At 49.8% G+C, this 13,919-nt stretch overlaps 1 protein-coding gene across 3 annotated transcripts in view; it reads left to right on the top strand.

Annotated features, from left to right (window-relative positions):
- Positions 1 to 13,919, top strand: part of SLCO3A1 (solute carrier organic anion transporter family member 3A1) — a 263,922-nt gene that overhangs the window by 208,336 nt on the left and 41,667 nt on the right. For all 3 annotated transcript variants that reach the window (XM_072950745.1, XM_072950744.1, XM_072950743.1), the window contains exon 5: positions 12,294 to 12,458. In XM_072950745.1, coding sequence (XP_072806846.1) covers positions 12,294 to 12,458 — 165 coding nt within the window. The remainder of the gene's footprint in view (positions 1 to 12,293; positions 12,459 to 13,919) is intronic.

Genomic DNA, 13,919 nt, shown 5'->3' with positions numbered 1-13,919 from the left:
GACCTCAAAGGTCTGTTGCCAACCAAGTCCGTCATCCACTGGGTTTTGCAGTTGTTATCGGAAGGTGAGAGATGGAAAGCTCAGAGTTTTGTTCCAGAACGCTGTCAAAAAGCTGTTCCTTCTTTTTTCTTGCATGACCCAGAAGTCCCCGTCTTGCGGTGACTGTCACAGAACCATTTCACAAAGCAGGCAGCTGGTGAGCAGATACCTGGGCTTGTTAAACTCCTGTATCTCCCCTAGCTGGGAGTCAGCAAATCCAAGACACATTTTCACATCTCAGCTGGGCCACCCAATAACTTTTCCTTTCTTCCCTGGCTCTAAAATCCCTCCTCCATCATTTTATTCTTCAGAGCATTTTGCTGATTCATCTTTCAGGACACACGCCTCCCCTCACATCCCTCCTGTTGTGTCCGGCGTGGTGTCCACTTCTCCCCTTCCCTGCCCCGCGAGCCGGCAGCAGCCAGGACTGCACCTCGTGTGGCCTCCTTGAGTCTAGATGCTCAGAGTTTGCAGAATGGTTTGTGAAAGTCTAGATCAGAGGGAGGAAGGAATTCAGGGGATGGTTATAGACAAATCTACGAAATTGTCATTCGCTAGTGTGTTTCATTTGGAAAGTGACTCCAGTGTCGCTTGCCTTGGTGGGGGGGCTTTGATGGCCTGGATCTGAGCCCTTTCTGCTGCCACGTGTTTGTCTAACCTCCGCATCAGGCTCTGCACTGTTTCCAGAACACATCAGGCACTCTCCTCTTTGCTGCTGTTTCTGTCTGGATCACCCTACCTCCCTCGGTCCTCTGCTGGGCTGGACTTGGTCCCCACCTCCCCCGGAAGCCTTCCCCATAGCCCCTCTGCACACAGGCCCCCATGCCCAGTGCTAGGTCAGCTGCGGTCCTCTGTTGCCCTCAAAGCCCTGCAAAGCACCTGTTACCCCGCTACGTGGTATGGCCTGTCTGCTGGCGTACATTTGCCCAGGGCTTGTGGGTTCTCAGGACGAGGCTCTCATTCATCTTTTTGTTCCCACTGCCTCGCTCAGCTCCTGGCACATAGGTGATATGGGACAAATGAATGAGTGAGTGAATGAGGGAACGAATCCTTTCTCGCTAGTGTGTGTGCATATGTGCGTGCACACGCACACACACACACAGATAATAGCAACTAGCGTTTGTTTTCCATACACTGCCATATTTGATCCCCCAGCCCCATGAGGCATTGTCACCATCTTACAGACAAGGAGACTGAGGCTTACAGATGGAAAGGAAAGATGCTTGAATCCCAGGACGGCCTCGGTGCCTGTCTCCTTAACCACGACATGATACTGCATCTTAGGGTGATGAACAGACTCTCTGTTAAAGAAAAAAGGAAAACTGACTTTTCAACAGAGTGTCCTGAAACTCTGGCTGCTGGCTGCAGCGACACAGATGTGCCTTAAGACAGTGAGTCTTCTAGACAAGGGTGCAGCCGAAAAGGAAGGGAAAGACCGACCTCCTGCAAGCACTGGCATGGCCTGACCCTCTGATGGACTTTGGAGCTGGGTTCAGTGCGACTGTACCAGCGGTTTAAAAGCTGAAGAGGCCACCTTTGATCATTGAAAGGGCAGAGCAGTCCAAAGCTGAGCACTCTTATCTCTGTGCACTTGCTGCTGACTGCCAAGTGGCCTCTTCCCGTCCCAGAAAAGATAGCTGCACCGGGGGACAGCGGGTGATGGCTGAGCTGGGGGGATGGGGTGCGGCTTCAGGCCGTAAAGAATCGTAAAGAACCACCCCCAAAACGTAGAGGATGGTTGATGACTTCCAAAGCACTTGCACAGACCTCCCGCTTGGCCCCCATAGTCCGGCTGATACGGTGAGTGTTGTCATCAGTCCCCATGCCTCCAGGACACGGAGCTCTAGGGGGTTAAACCAGGCACCGCAGCTGTGAAGGGTGCAGCCAGGACTGGACCCAGCTCTTGGACTCCCAATCCCAAACCCTTTCCTCTGTTTCCCACAAAGATCCCCTCAACTGTTAATGAACTAGCCAGGAAGGAAAAAGGGATCGGTCTGGGGTGGATGGAACAGAAGTCCTTACTGTGTTGGAGAAACTGCTACTGTTAACGTCCGCTTGGTCCCTCTCCAAAAGAGAACAGGCAGAGCCCAGCTCCAGAGGACCTTCCTTTTTAGGGGAGATGAAATCTGCTTTCCTGTCCTCCTCCCCGCCCCCACCCCTAGTGCCATTCATCACCGGGTCCTGCTGATTTTACCACCCACACCTCTCTCCATCCTGCTTTTGGTCTCTCCCACGCTCCCGGCTGCCCTGACCCCTCCAGGCTGCCATCCACACGATGATGTTTTCAGAACACGTCTGATCCTGTTGTCACCTCCTGCTTCATGGGACCGAGGCCGAGCCCTTCACGTGGCTGTCAGCCCAATGATGTTCTGTCCCTCCAGCCTCTCCTCACCTCATTGCTACCCTGTTCCCGCCACACCAGCTCCACCTCGCTGGCCTCTTTTGAGTCCTCCGTGTTCCCCAGGCTCCCTTCCACCCGGGACTTTGCAGCTGGCTATTCCCGCCATTGGAATCCTAGTCTCCAGGGATCAGGTCACACACCATTTCCCCAAGGACATGTTCCTGACCTCCTGACGGCACCCCGTCCATGGCATGTTGCTCTCTGGGTCATGGTCATTGTGTGACACTTATAGGAGTGAGTGACCATTCACTTCCCGCATAAGCTTCAAGAGAACAGGGACCACATCCCTCTTTGCTCACGTGGCCGTGCTCAGTGCACGTCTGATACGTAAGGGATACCTGGCTCACTGGACAGGCACTGCCCAGCCCACAGTTTGCTGCTTTCCTTAACACGTTGCTCCCCCACTGTAGATCGGGTGCCCCTGAGGAAACACAACTGTCACCCATGTTTGGGTGACATCGCGATCAGTATGTTAAAGCTGTCCTCACCTGCAGCCCCTCCCGGAGTTTTGGCCTGTGTTTGCCCCACTTGCGAACACCTGTGCTGAGTGCCACGGCTGGCCCTCAGGTGACTCGCCTGCATGGGGAGGAGGGTCTGTTCCTGGCACCCGGGCCGTTGAATCAGAGGGTCTGCCGGCCCAGTGGCTCAGCTGACCTGCACCATGACTTTGGGCTGCATGTCTCTACTCGCCCATCTTCCTGGCAGGTGTTTTGCTTCTTGGGCAGGGTCCACGCTCGCCCCCACTGCCACGTCACCCACTGTGCCACAGGGGCCCCACGTGCATTGGCCCGGCCGTGGGATCCAGCTCATGCCCCTGGCTTTAGCATCTCTGCCAGGCCTCCTCCCTCGCCCGCCAGCTAGCAGTCGGTTTCTGCTGCGTTTTTCTTAATCAGGGTCCTGTGCCTGGCAGCATGATGTTTCCGTGAGGAGCCTGGTGATCTGAGAGTCCTTGTTCTGTGGGCTAAATGGCTGAATGTTTTTTATCGTGTGATTTGTCTTCAGAGCTGTGCTCTGCCCTCCTGTGGATTTCCCGTGGAACTCTTTTTTCTTGGTTCCATGGCCCAGGAAGCCACCTGCCTTCCCAAACATTTGAGATCCTGTGCCAAGCTGTGGCTCCGATGCTGTCATGTCACAGGAGTCCTTTTTACAGGTCCCCAGGGTCCAGACGGGTCAGTGGCTTCATCGTGTTCGTATCAGCATTGATGGAGGGTGCGCTGGGGGTCATGTCCGTGGATCAGCCACGGTTCCCCTGATTCTCAAGTTATTTCAGCAAGAAGATGCACGTGGCTGAGGCCACCTAGCACGATGCCTGGCACACTGTGGATGCGCCTTGTGGTTTTGGAAGGAAGGGAGGAAGGGAATAACCAGAAGACAGCATTTCTCAATGGGGGTTTCTTGGAACATGAGTTCTCTGGGATGCTCAGGGCAAGACAAATCAACGGCAGTAACAGGGAGGTATGTTTACGTGGCCAAGTAAGTTGGGAAACCGTCTGTCTACCATGACTGTCTTGGAGATTCATACATTATGTTTGTCTTAAAGACTCTCAGGAGGCCAGCTCTAAGGAAGGCTGGCCGGCTGTTATTTGCTCCGTATTTTTTAGACTTCTGTGATCCCAGGACTCTTTCATTCACTCTCATTCGCCCGTCGGGTGCTTACGAAACGTTGCTAGAATACAGGACAGGAGGTGGTGAGGAGTATGGGGAGTTCAAAGGGATGGAGTGGGGACCACCGAGGGAGGATTTGAAGACAGGGGTGTGAAGGATGCAGCAGCCCAGCCCCATGAATGGAGGGAGAGGAAGGGCTTCCGGGCTGGGAGGCGGGTGCAGGCAGTGGCAAGGGATTGAAATGCCTGAGATGTTTGTGGGAGAGAGACATCTGGTTTTGAGAATAGGATTCAGAGAAGGTCGTGGTAGGACGCAGACTGGTCTCAGCTCCCACACCCAGCGGACTTCCTGGTAGCCGAGGCCACCCGGTAAGTCCTCGGTAAAATTGTGAATGAGTTACTGACGGCCTTCTCATTGCCCTTCTGGTAAGGCTGGACCTTATTTTATGAGCCACTGTTTCCCAACCAGGGATGTGAATCAGTAGCACCTGTGGGCTTTCTTGAACCACTGGTTCAGGGGCCCCATCCCTACGAGTTCTGATTCTGTGAGTCTGCAGTGGGGAGGGGTGGGGAGAGGTGACCCAGGCATCTGGATGTCGGGCTCCCCTGGAGATTCGAAGGGAGTGCCCAGTTGAAAACAAATGTCAGAGCTGGTGGGGGTCCTTGGAAGGGTCTCCACCAAAGGCTAACGCCTCCAGCAGTTACACAGAAAGATAAAATGGGTGTGGGGTGACCGGCTCACAAAATAAGCTTGGGACAGCCTTGATGTGACTCTTGGAAGTTGACACTAGCATATTGAAGGTGACATTGGCATATTGAAGGCTCTGAACCTTCAAGGCTGGCTCTAAACCCAGCACTTCTGGAACTAGCATTTGAACGCCTCAGTTTCGAGATGGGCATGTGCCTCAATGTGGGTGTCTGACCTCAGCGCTGTTTCTCTTTCCAGCTTCCCAGGAAGGAATTCTCCCGTCGTTAAGAGTCTTTGTGAATGCCAAATGCAGTCAGCCCGGCCGCCACTGAGGTGGGGCACCCTGTTCCTAGAGAAGGTTCCAGGAGCAGACGTGAAGTTATTAAAGTGTCTGTTTGCTTATAAAAGACTCTTATTTCCTTAGTCATTTTCTGTCTGCTGCCACCGTGGGAAGATGCGGTATCTGGGTCTGAATGAGGGCCTGCTTCTTCCCAGGCTCCTTTGTCCGCCTCCGAGATCCCGTGGTGATCGTGTGTTCCGGCTTCACACTCCTGGTGTGAGGAAATCACTGGGGTGACCCCAGGTTGGAGCACCAGCTTGCAGACGCCGGGCGTGCCTCTGTGGATGCTTCCTTCTTGCTTTAAGCCGGCAGCCACACTGTTCCTTTTCTCTTGGGGCCTCCTTGGTGGTGTTATAAGGAGCTGGTGATTTTTAAAGAATCAGTGGAATTGATGCGCTCTGGTTTGTCCTGATGGATCCACACTCATCTGACACTTGGGTTTCACTCTAAAGGCTGGTTTCCTGTGCTGAGGGTTTCTCGTTTGTTCATTCAAACCACAACCTTCGGGAGGCGTTACCTTCTGCCTGTTACCTCACCAAAGATGAGCAGACAGAGCCTGGTAGCTACCGCTCTCAGAGCTGGCAGTGACAGGGTGCCGGACGCTCCTCTGGGTTCCCGGGACGGGGCATGGGCTCTTCTGTAGTGAGGAAGCCACTGTGGGCCTGACCTGGAGGTCAGGCTGCCAGCCTGGGGCCAGTGCGGGGTAGGCACTCGCTTCCAGGAGGCTAACAGGCACCACAGGCCTCCCCTCCCACCGGGACTCTTCCCTAACCCTGACCCAAAGAATGGCTGGGGCATCTCCAAAGTCGGTGATGGAAATGGCCGTATTAGCTAATTGCTGCCCCACCCCCCACAGCCCGTGAACCTATGGAATACCATGAATGGTGTGATCACAAATTGACCTCTGTTTCTATAGCTGATGTCCCTTAAGAAACTACACCAGTTACCATTCAAGACTACGCATTTCATTTGTTTCTTTATTGGATTCTTTTCATGCTTTCTTGCATGTGTGAAGCATCTGCTCTTACTGGGCACGGTGCCCACATCCGGGGCTGGAGCGGCTCCATCTCTGCTCTCAGGTGGCTCCTCATATGGAAGAGACAGGAGGACCCGGGCAAGGGTGTCCAGTGGGGTCAGTGGTGCTGGGGTGACAGCCTGCCCTGGGTGTGTGGGAACCAACGTGGTGGCTGCTGAAAATTCATGCTGACCCGTGAACCATTGTTTTTCCCAGGATCCACTCTGCCTTGGCATCAATCTTATGCCCCCAAGATGGTGTTTGTGCACGTCTCCATTACTTCTTCCTTCTTTCATTTGCTTTTGGTCATGACTTGAACACTTGTTTATCTCACCTGACCCAGATCCCCCCATCTCTCTCTTCTGCTCATGGGTCCCGTATGTTGGGAAGTGCTTCATGGTGCCTCATCTTTCAGAAAAATACTTTTCTGTTGGTTCAGGGCCCCACCCAGAAACCTGAAGATTTAGAGATGGGCTCTGAAATGCAAGCAGACCTGAGTTGGAACCTACCTTTCTTCACCTCTTGGTTTTGCACTCCGGGATGGGACCTGTTGGACTCCAGCCTCTCTAGGGAGCCTTGGCGTCCTTGTGTCTAAGATAAGGGTGATAAGACACCCCCCCCTATTGTAATAACTGTGAGAATTAAAAGAAACCCGTACTGCGGTGCCCATCCAACACTGATTTCCTGGCGAGTGTTGGCTGTCACTGTCACTGTCACTGTCACTATTACTGAGCAGTTGCATAGACTGGCTCCATCGTCCCTTTTTGGGAAGGTTAACCACGGTGTACTGACAGCAGTGTTATTAAAGAGAAAGAAAGTTGAGGCCAATTTCAGTAGGGAGACTGAAGGCAGAGATATCTGAGGGTCAAGGGGCTTATAACTGAGCCCACAGTGAGCACTTCCCAGGGTACCACTAATTCCCAGGAAGGGCAGTGAACAAGGACTTGGCCTCCTGACCTCCTGACCTGCTGAACAGCCCTCGGCAGGAGGGGGATCTTCATGAAAAGCCCTTGGGTCCCAGGAGCTCAGCCCACCCACCCCAGTCTCTTGCCCACTCTGCTTGCTCACCGCCTCTGATCACATAGGCATTCCCACGGCAAGCCTGGTGCCCTCCCAGCGTGGCCAAGGGTTGCTTCTGTTGTATTAGCATCGGTCCTCTCGGACTCTAACCTGCATGCCAGAAGCACGGGGCCGCGGGCTTTCCATGCAGCGGGTCTCATTTCATCTTTGCGGCCGTCCGCAGGATGGAGCGGTGTGCTCAGTCTTCAGGCCAGAATTCAAATCCCAGTGACGTGGCTGCTTCGACCCGGTTCTCAGCCATTATTTCATGCAACCTCATTCAGTGAAGCCTTTTCTGTGGTACAGGGCTCTTCTCTGGGCTCTCCAGTCCTTTCTTTCTTTCATTCCTCTGTCCCTGCCTCCCTTTCCTACCTCTCCTCCTTCAAAAAAACATGGACTAAGTCCTTAGTCATGTCAGATCTCGTCACTTTCCCTAACCCAAGTGGGAATGTTTTTTTATTCTTTTTTATTAAAGTATAGTTGATTTTGCAAAGTTGTGTTAGTTTCAGGTGTACAGCAAAGTGATTCAGTTATACACACACGCACACGTTCTTCAGATTCTTTAGCATTATAGGCCATTACAAGATATTGAATATAGTTCCCTGTGCTACACAGTAGGTCCTTGTTGTTTATCTGCTTTATATAAAGTAGTGTGTAGACGTTAGTCCCAAACTCCTGTTATTCTCAGTTCTAACAGTTAAGCCGTGCTTTGATGACCAGAGGCATGCTTAGTCCTTAAACCCATGCAGCACCTCTTAGAACCAGGACCAGAATAAAACAGTGGTTATAAGCACGCTGTGTGGCAGCAGGTGCCAGGGTCTGAGTTTCTGCTTTGCTTCTCTAACCATGGAAACCACTCTTTGCTTCAGTTTCCTTAACTGTAACTGGAGGATTTTAATCATCTTAAGATCACAGTTTTGGTGGGAGGATTATGAGTGGATGTGTAAGCAGTAGAAACAATACTTGGCATACAGGAAATGCTCTGTCAGTGTTAGTCCTCGTGACTTCCCCAAACCTACCTTTCTCCCTCCTGGAAGACCCTCAGGTTCCCAAGAAACTCAGTCCTGCAGGACTGTCTTCCAAAGACTAGCAGTAGAAAACTTGTTTTTCCTGGAGATTGCTCCCCTGCCACTCTTCCCAACTTTGTACCATTCCACTGGTGAAAGCACATGCTCCTGATGAGGGGTGAAAAGGTTTCCCCAGCTGTGAGACTGCATGATACAAGCCAGCCTGCCTCCCATCCCAGCGCCCAACTTCCGAGGCTAAGTCAGAAAGTGGGAGGTGAGTGGCTGTGAGAGACTGCGTATGTTCAGTGGCCTGCTGTAGCCTCAGTTCACCAGTTTTTATTTGTCTAGTCCACCTCATTAGCTACTGCCTCCTCGGAAAGGTGGAATTTTATGGGCTTAACAATCCATTTGCATGAGAAAGCTTGGGACACTAGGCTAGCCCTAGGATCAAGCTAATTAATACCCCTTCTCGAATCGAGGCTTTGGAGGGTAGGCTGAACTTTGGAAAAGGAGTCTTCTCTGAGAGCACTGCAAGTCACGGCAGTAAAGCCCAGGATGGGAGGAAGAGCCTGTGAGGAAAACAGCTGAACGTGAGAGCGAGCTGCCATTTCTGGGGGTGAATCAGTCTAGTAGAGGGGGAAAAGGATCTTCTTCATGTACGTCTAAGGCCCCCTGAGTCTTCCCGGGGCCATCAGTCAGATGATCCTCAAACTTAATGATGGTCACATCTAATTCAAGGTGAATTTAGCCATTAGATATTAAGGCAGCCTCCTGTCTCCACCGGGAATCCTTCCCACTGAAAGGGAATTATCTCTGGAATAATTAAATGCTTGCTGAAGTAAGAAAATGTTCCATTAACCGGAGAAGGGCACTTGTTGAGAAGTGCCCTTCTCATCCCCAAATAAACCGTGATGGCCATGCTCAAGGGCAAGGAGGTCCTGAGTTCCAACAGATAATGCGATCAAACTGAAATCCTCCTTGGCGTCCCTGCTGAGGCAGAGAACAAAGTTCCCAACTGGAGGATGCCGGTGGTGTCAGTCTTATTTGTGAGCAAGTGTGGCTGAGGTGCTTTCTTCTTCCAAAGTCCCCAAATCTGAAGAGTCTGCAGCCTAACAGAGGAAATGAAGCCTATGATAAAAATTATGGCAGAGGATGGTTTTCCTGGAATGTCCCCAACCTGCCTACTGATTGTTGAAGGTGTTTTCAGAGTTTATAGATACCTCAATGCCCAAAAAGTACAATGACTGAGCAACAGTGTTATTAGCTACTGAAACATGAACAGCTGGGGGCTTTCAAATTTATTTATTACAAGAAGGCACTGTGGTCACCCATGTGATCTACACCATTCTCAGTGAAGCTTGGTGTTTTATGACATAATCAACCAGTCCCTTGTCACAGGTACATTACAGTATCACAGTGTGCCACACACAATAGCAAATCAGCGTTCACTCGTTAGCGGTGATTTATGGTGATGGAGTCTTAACATCCAAGGGACTTTCATTCATGAAGACAAATACCACCTTCTGCATATGCCGAGCATATTCATCTTTTATATTTGTTAAGTAGTGCACATTTTTAAATATTACACAGTCAACATTCTTCTAAATATTTGTACAACTTAAAAATGTGGATTTAACAAAGGGAAAATTTTCAGCATTTAAACATAGGTTTTAAGTGTAGCCTCTTCTAGACGCTTATTTGAAATGAACATTTCTAAAAAAGTCCAATTATCATAAATGCTTGAAACCCTGTCCAAAAAAAATAAACAACACACATAAAGGCTAGTACACTTGCCATAAATCAGGGTATAAATACATGGATACCATGAATTTAAAGTTGTTTTCGCACTATCATTACTCTTATTCATACCCTTTTTAAGTTTTTGTTTTGTTTTTTTGTGTGTCTGCATGCATTTATTTAATCCAAGAGTAGTTTAACAAAAAACCACTGCAGAACAGCTGAGGCCACCAGCTCGGAGTATTGTCTGGTGGTTTCTCGGTTGGGAGACAGAAGAGGGCTGCTCAGCCTACAGTGATTCTGAGCCTCCAATCAGCTGGCTCCATCCATTCTCATAACTTTCTTTCTTTAAGTCAAAGAATCCTCAAGTCCCTATCTTTTATAGAGAGTTTCATTTTTAAAACTTGGTGTTTTTCCCAGAAATGATACTTTTTAAGCTGTGTGTATCCGCCGGTTCCTGACCCATTGATCTGTCACTTTGATTTATTGAGCTTGTCTGTTAACCTTATTAAAAACTTACGTATCTCCTATTATTATTTTATTCTAATTAGTTGGGCCATTTAGAGGTTTCGTCTCCTAGGAGATGAGATTGAGCCTGTGTAATTAGCTGTCTTCTGTAGGACAGCTGGCTAATTCATCACCTTGGAATGCAGTGTTAGACGCTCCTCACCTGTTTATTTTGTATGACCGTGGGCACTGATTGGTTTGTCCTAGACTTGGAATAGTCCTGCCTTCATCTGGGACTCTGTTTTATCTTCTTCCATTTACACAGGTGGAAACAAGTATACTGCATGCCAAACCTTCCACATTGTTATGATTACAGCAGAACAGAGGTCCCCTAACTTGTCACTGTTACTCCACTTTTACAGTTTTTTTGCCTTATCTCCTTACCACCATAAATTATTTACACATGACTTCTCTTTAAACAACTTTAAATCTTTTGCTTTAACCTAGCGTTATCTTAAGCTATGGTAGCCATGAAACCACACATGTGATGTGTCAGTTTTGTTTTAGTTAGCGATTTTTAGTAAGTACACGTCAAAAACTGGCATGAATATTGAAATGATGGGGTTGTCCTGGCACCCCCAGCCCCAGACCCACGTGCATGCTGCCAGGATATGTCGTCACACCGCAGTTGAGGCGATAGGGTCAAAGGCCACATACCAAGGGCTCTAATTGATGAAAATATCCAAATAACGTGACGACTTTCAACGGATTTAAAAAACATAAATCTCTCATTTGTAAAAGCACCAATTAAAAAGAAATTAGAGTGGTTTATGAAACCACATATTTGAAGTAAAATAGAGTCTAATACAGGGAGATTGAAATGTATGACCTCACCGAGACCTGCTCTGGCGTCATTGGTATTTAAAGCGGTGTGCAAGCCACAGAGCACTTCACTCACCGTCGGCTCCCATCTGGGCCCTGTGCTCCAGGGCTGGGTGGGTGCTGGCTTCTAGGTTGACTTGAGTCAAGAGGAAAGACCGCCGCAGGAAGAAGGAACGTATGGAGCAAAGATCCAGGCTCAGAGCGTTCCAGCGGAGGGAAGACCCCCACTGCAAAGTGGGGTGCAGAGGCCTGGGTGGGGAGGACCAGGTGCAGGTGGGGCTGGACCTGAGGGAGGACGGAGCGTGGTCGGAGTGTGATCAGATAGCCCCGGGGCAGGCCGTGGGCCATCATATCAAGGGAGAATTTTGGCCATTGTGGAGTTTTGAGCAGGGAAATGATTTGAACTGATTCCACTGGCTACTATGTAGGGAAGGATTATGTTGGATCAGGAGTGAAAATCAAGATTTCAGTCTCTCCGAAGTGAGAGCTCATGAAAGCTTGGCCATGCGAATGTCGCTGTGAAAAGAAAGAGGGGTTGGAGGTTGGATTATGTATTTATATATACGTGTGTGTGCATATACATACACTATAATTTCATTTCTTTCTCGAAGCTGTTAAAATTAAATACATTTTCTTAACACACATATACAGTTATAAATATTCATTATAGGTATATATACACACACACATACAGATATACTGAACATTTATAATTCATTATATATAATTTGTATTTTCCCTTTTGCGAAACAAACCTCAAACTCTTCTTTCTTTTTTTAGGTGGAAATAACTTGTGTAGCTTGTGAAATACTGGAGTGTTTCCAGTGCCCTGTAAGGAAAGGCATGGTATAATCTCTCCTGCTTTAGTAGTTGTCAGTTTAGTTGACGGAATGTCAGCATACATTTTGAAGCCAGAGATTTTGCAGTTATGTATGGGTGACCTACAGATTATACGTGTTGGCTTGAGCAACCAGCTGACTCCCAGTGCTGTCTACTGAGATGGGTCAAAGTGGGGCGTTGGGGTCAGGGGTGGGTGCAGTGTGTGACCTTGGTCCTCTGCTTCTCTCCCTGCAGTGATCCCGAAGGTCACCAAGCACCTGCTCTCAAACCCGGTGTTCACCTGCATCATCCTGGCCGCCTGCATGGAGATTGCAGTGGTGGCTGGCTTCGCTGCCTTCTTGGGGAAGTATCTGGAGCAGCAGTTTAACCTCACCACCTCTTCTGCCAACCAGCTGCTCGGTGAGTCTCTTTCTCAGTCCCCTGGAAGGGGGGAGGGGGGCTGACAGTGCTTACGATGCTGTAAGAATTGACTGAGACCCGCCAGCGGGCCCAGACCGTGCCACTCCTACAGTGGTATACACACGTGGTCCGTGTGCAGAAGAATTTCAGAGCATATTCTTGGAGTAAGATATACCTTCCCGAGGCAGTTGCTAAAAGTATGCACTTTAATAGAGAGCTTAAAATACACAGTGTGCATAGGAAGCATTGTGACAGGTCAGGAAATCCATACATCGGTATGAAGTGGAGAGTTTGGGGAAAGATGTGATGAAAGAAGAGGGGAATCAAGATCGATCTTGAAAGGTTAGCAGGCTTTGGTCAGGACCATAAAAAAGCCAGAATGTTCTTGGCAGCATGAAAGCCACAGTCAGCAAATATAGAGGTGGGAAGCTACATGTTCCCCTCCGTGCCTGTGCCTGTGCCTGTGCCTGTGGCAGACGTAATTAACAGGTCACGATACCCCTTCTCCCCAAGCTCAAGCATGGCCTTCCCAGTCTTCTCAGTGGTAGACTACAGGCATCTGCTTCCAGCCCTTTGGAGCTGGCATGCTAAGGAAAAGCCTTTGCCCTCATAAGAAGCAGCATCATTTACAGGCTGTGGGGAAAGTGGTCTCACAGCAGATGAAGCAGAGAGAAGAGTCAAGAATGACTCCCAGGTTTCTGGCTCAGGCTGGTAGTGGGACCACTTGTGAAACCTGGAAATAGCATTGAAGAATCAGATCTGTAGGGAGGTTGTGAGCTCAGATTTGAAGTTACTGAGGATAAGATGGTCATGTTATATCCACGTGATGTCCTGTGCGTGGCTGAGGGCTCATGAAGGAGAAGTGGGTGGCGCTGGTGTGTGCAGGGTGGTCGAGGACACAGGAGTGGAGTCTGCAGAGGGAAAAAATGTGTAGAGTTAGAAAAGAGGGGGTGAAACACCACCCAAGAGGAGAGAGAGGGGGTCATACAGACATTTAAGAAGCAGCACCTGAAATAAATCTGTGGCTCATGGGAGTCAAGGAAGCTATGAATGCAGGAAGGAAGCAGTCCGCAGTGTGAGTGCTCACGCGTGATGCAGGCTCACATGCCTCTGGTTGCTTAAACAACCAGGGCATCTTTCAGCCTGGGTCAGGGCTGTGTGTGTGTGTGAAATGGGCGCAGGGGAGCCCACAGTGTGGTGTGGAGAGCAGCCCACGAGAGGGAAGGAATGGACACTGACCTCAGGACATTTTCCTGAGCTTAGCAATGGAGGAAAGGAGAGAGGACGTGGCGAGTGATATGGGTTGGAGTTGGAGTGGAGTGGTGATGGTGTTGTTGCTAGGAGACAATTGCTGTCGTGACAGGAAGGACTTGAGCAGGTGTCTAAGCAGAGGGGAAAGAGCTGGCAGAGTGGATTTGCAGAAGAGAGAGGGAATGTGGGTGGACAGCCTTTGACAGAAGA

This window comes from Vicugna pacos, chromosome 27 (genome assembly GCF_048564905.1).
Source record: "Vicugna pacos chromosome 27, VicPac4, whole genome shotgun sequence".
Lineage (NCBI taxonomy): Eukaryota > Metazoa > Chordata > Mammalia > Artiodactyla > Camelidae > Vicugna > Vicugna pacos.
The sequence above is the reverse complement of the archived record's forward strand: the minus strand, read 5'-3'. Positions and strand labels throughout refer to the sequence as shown.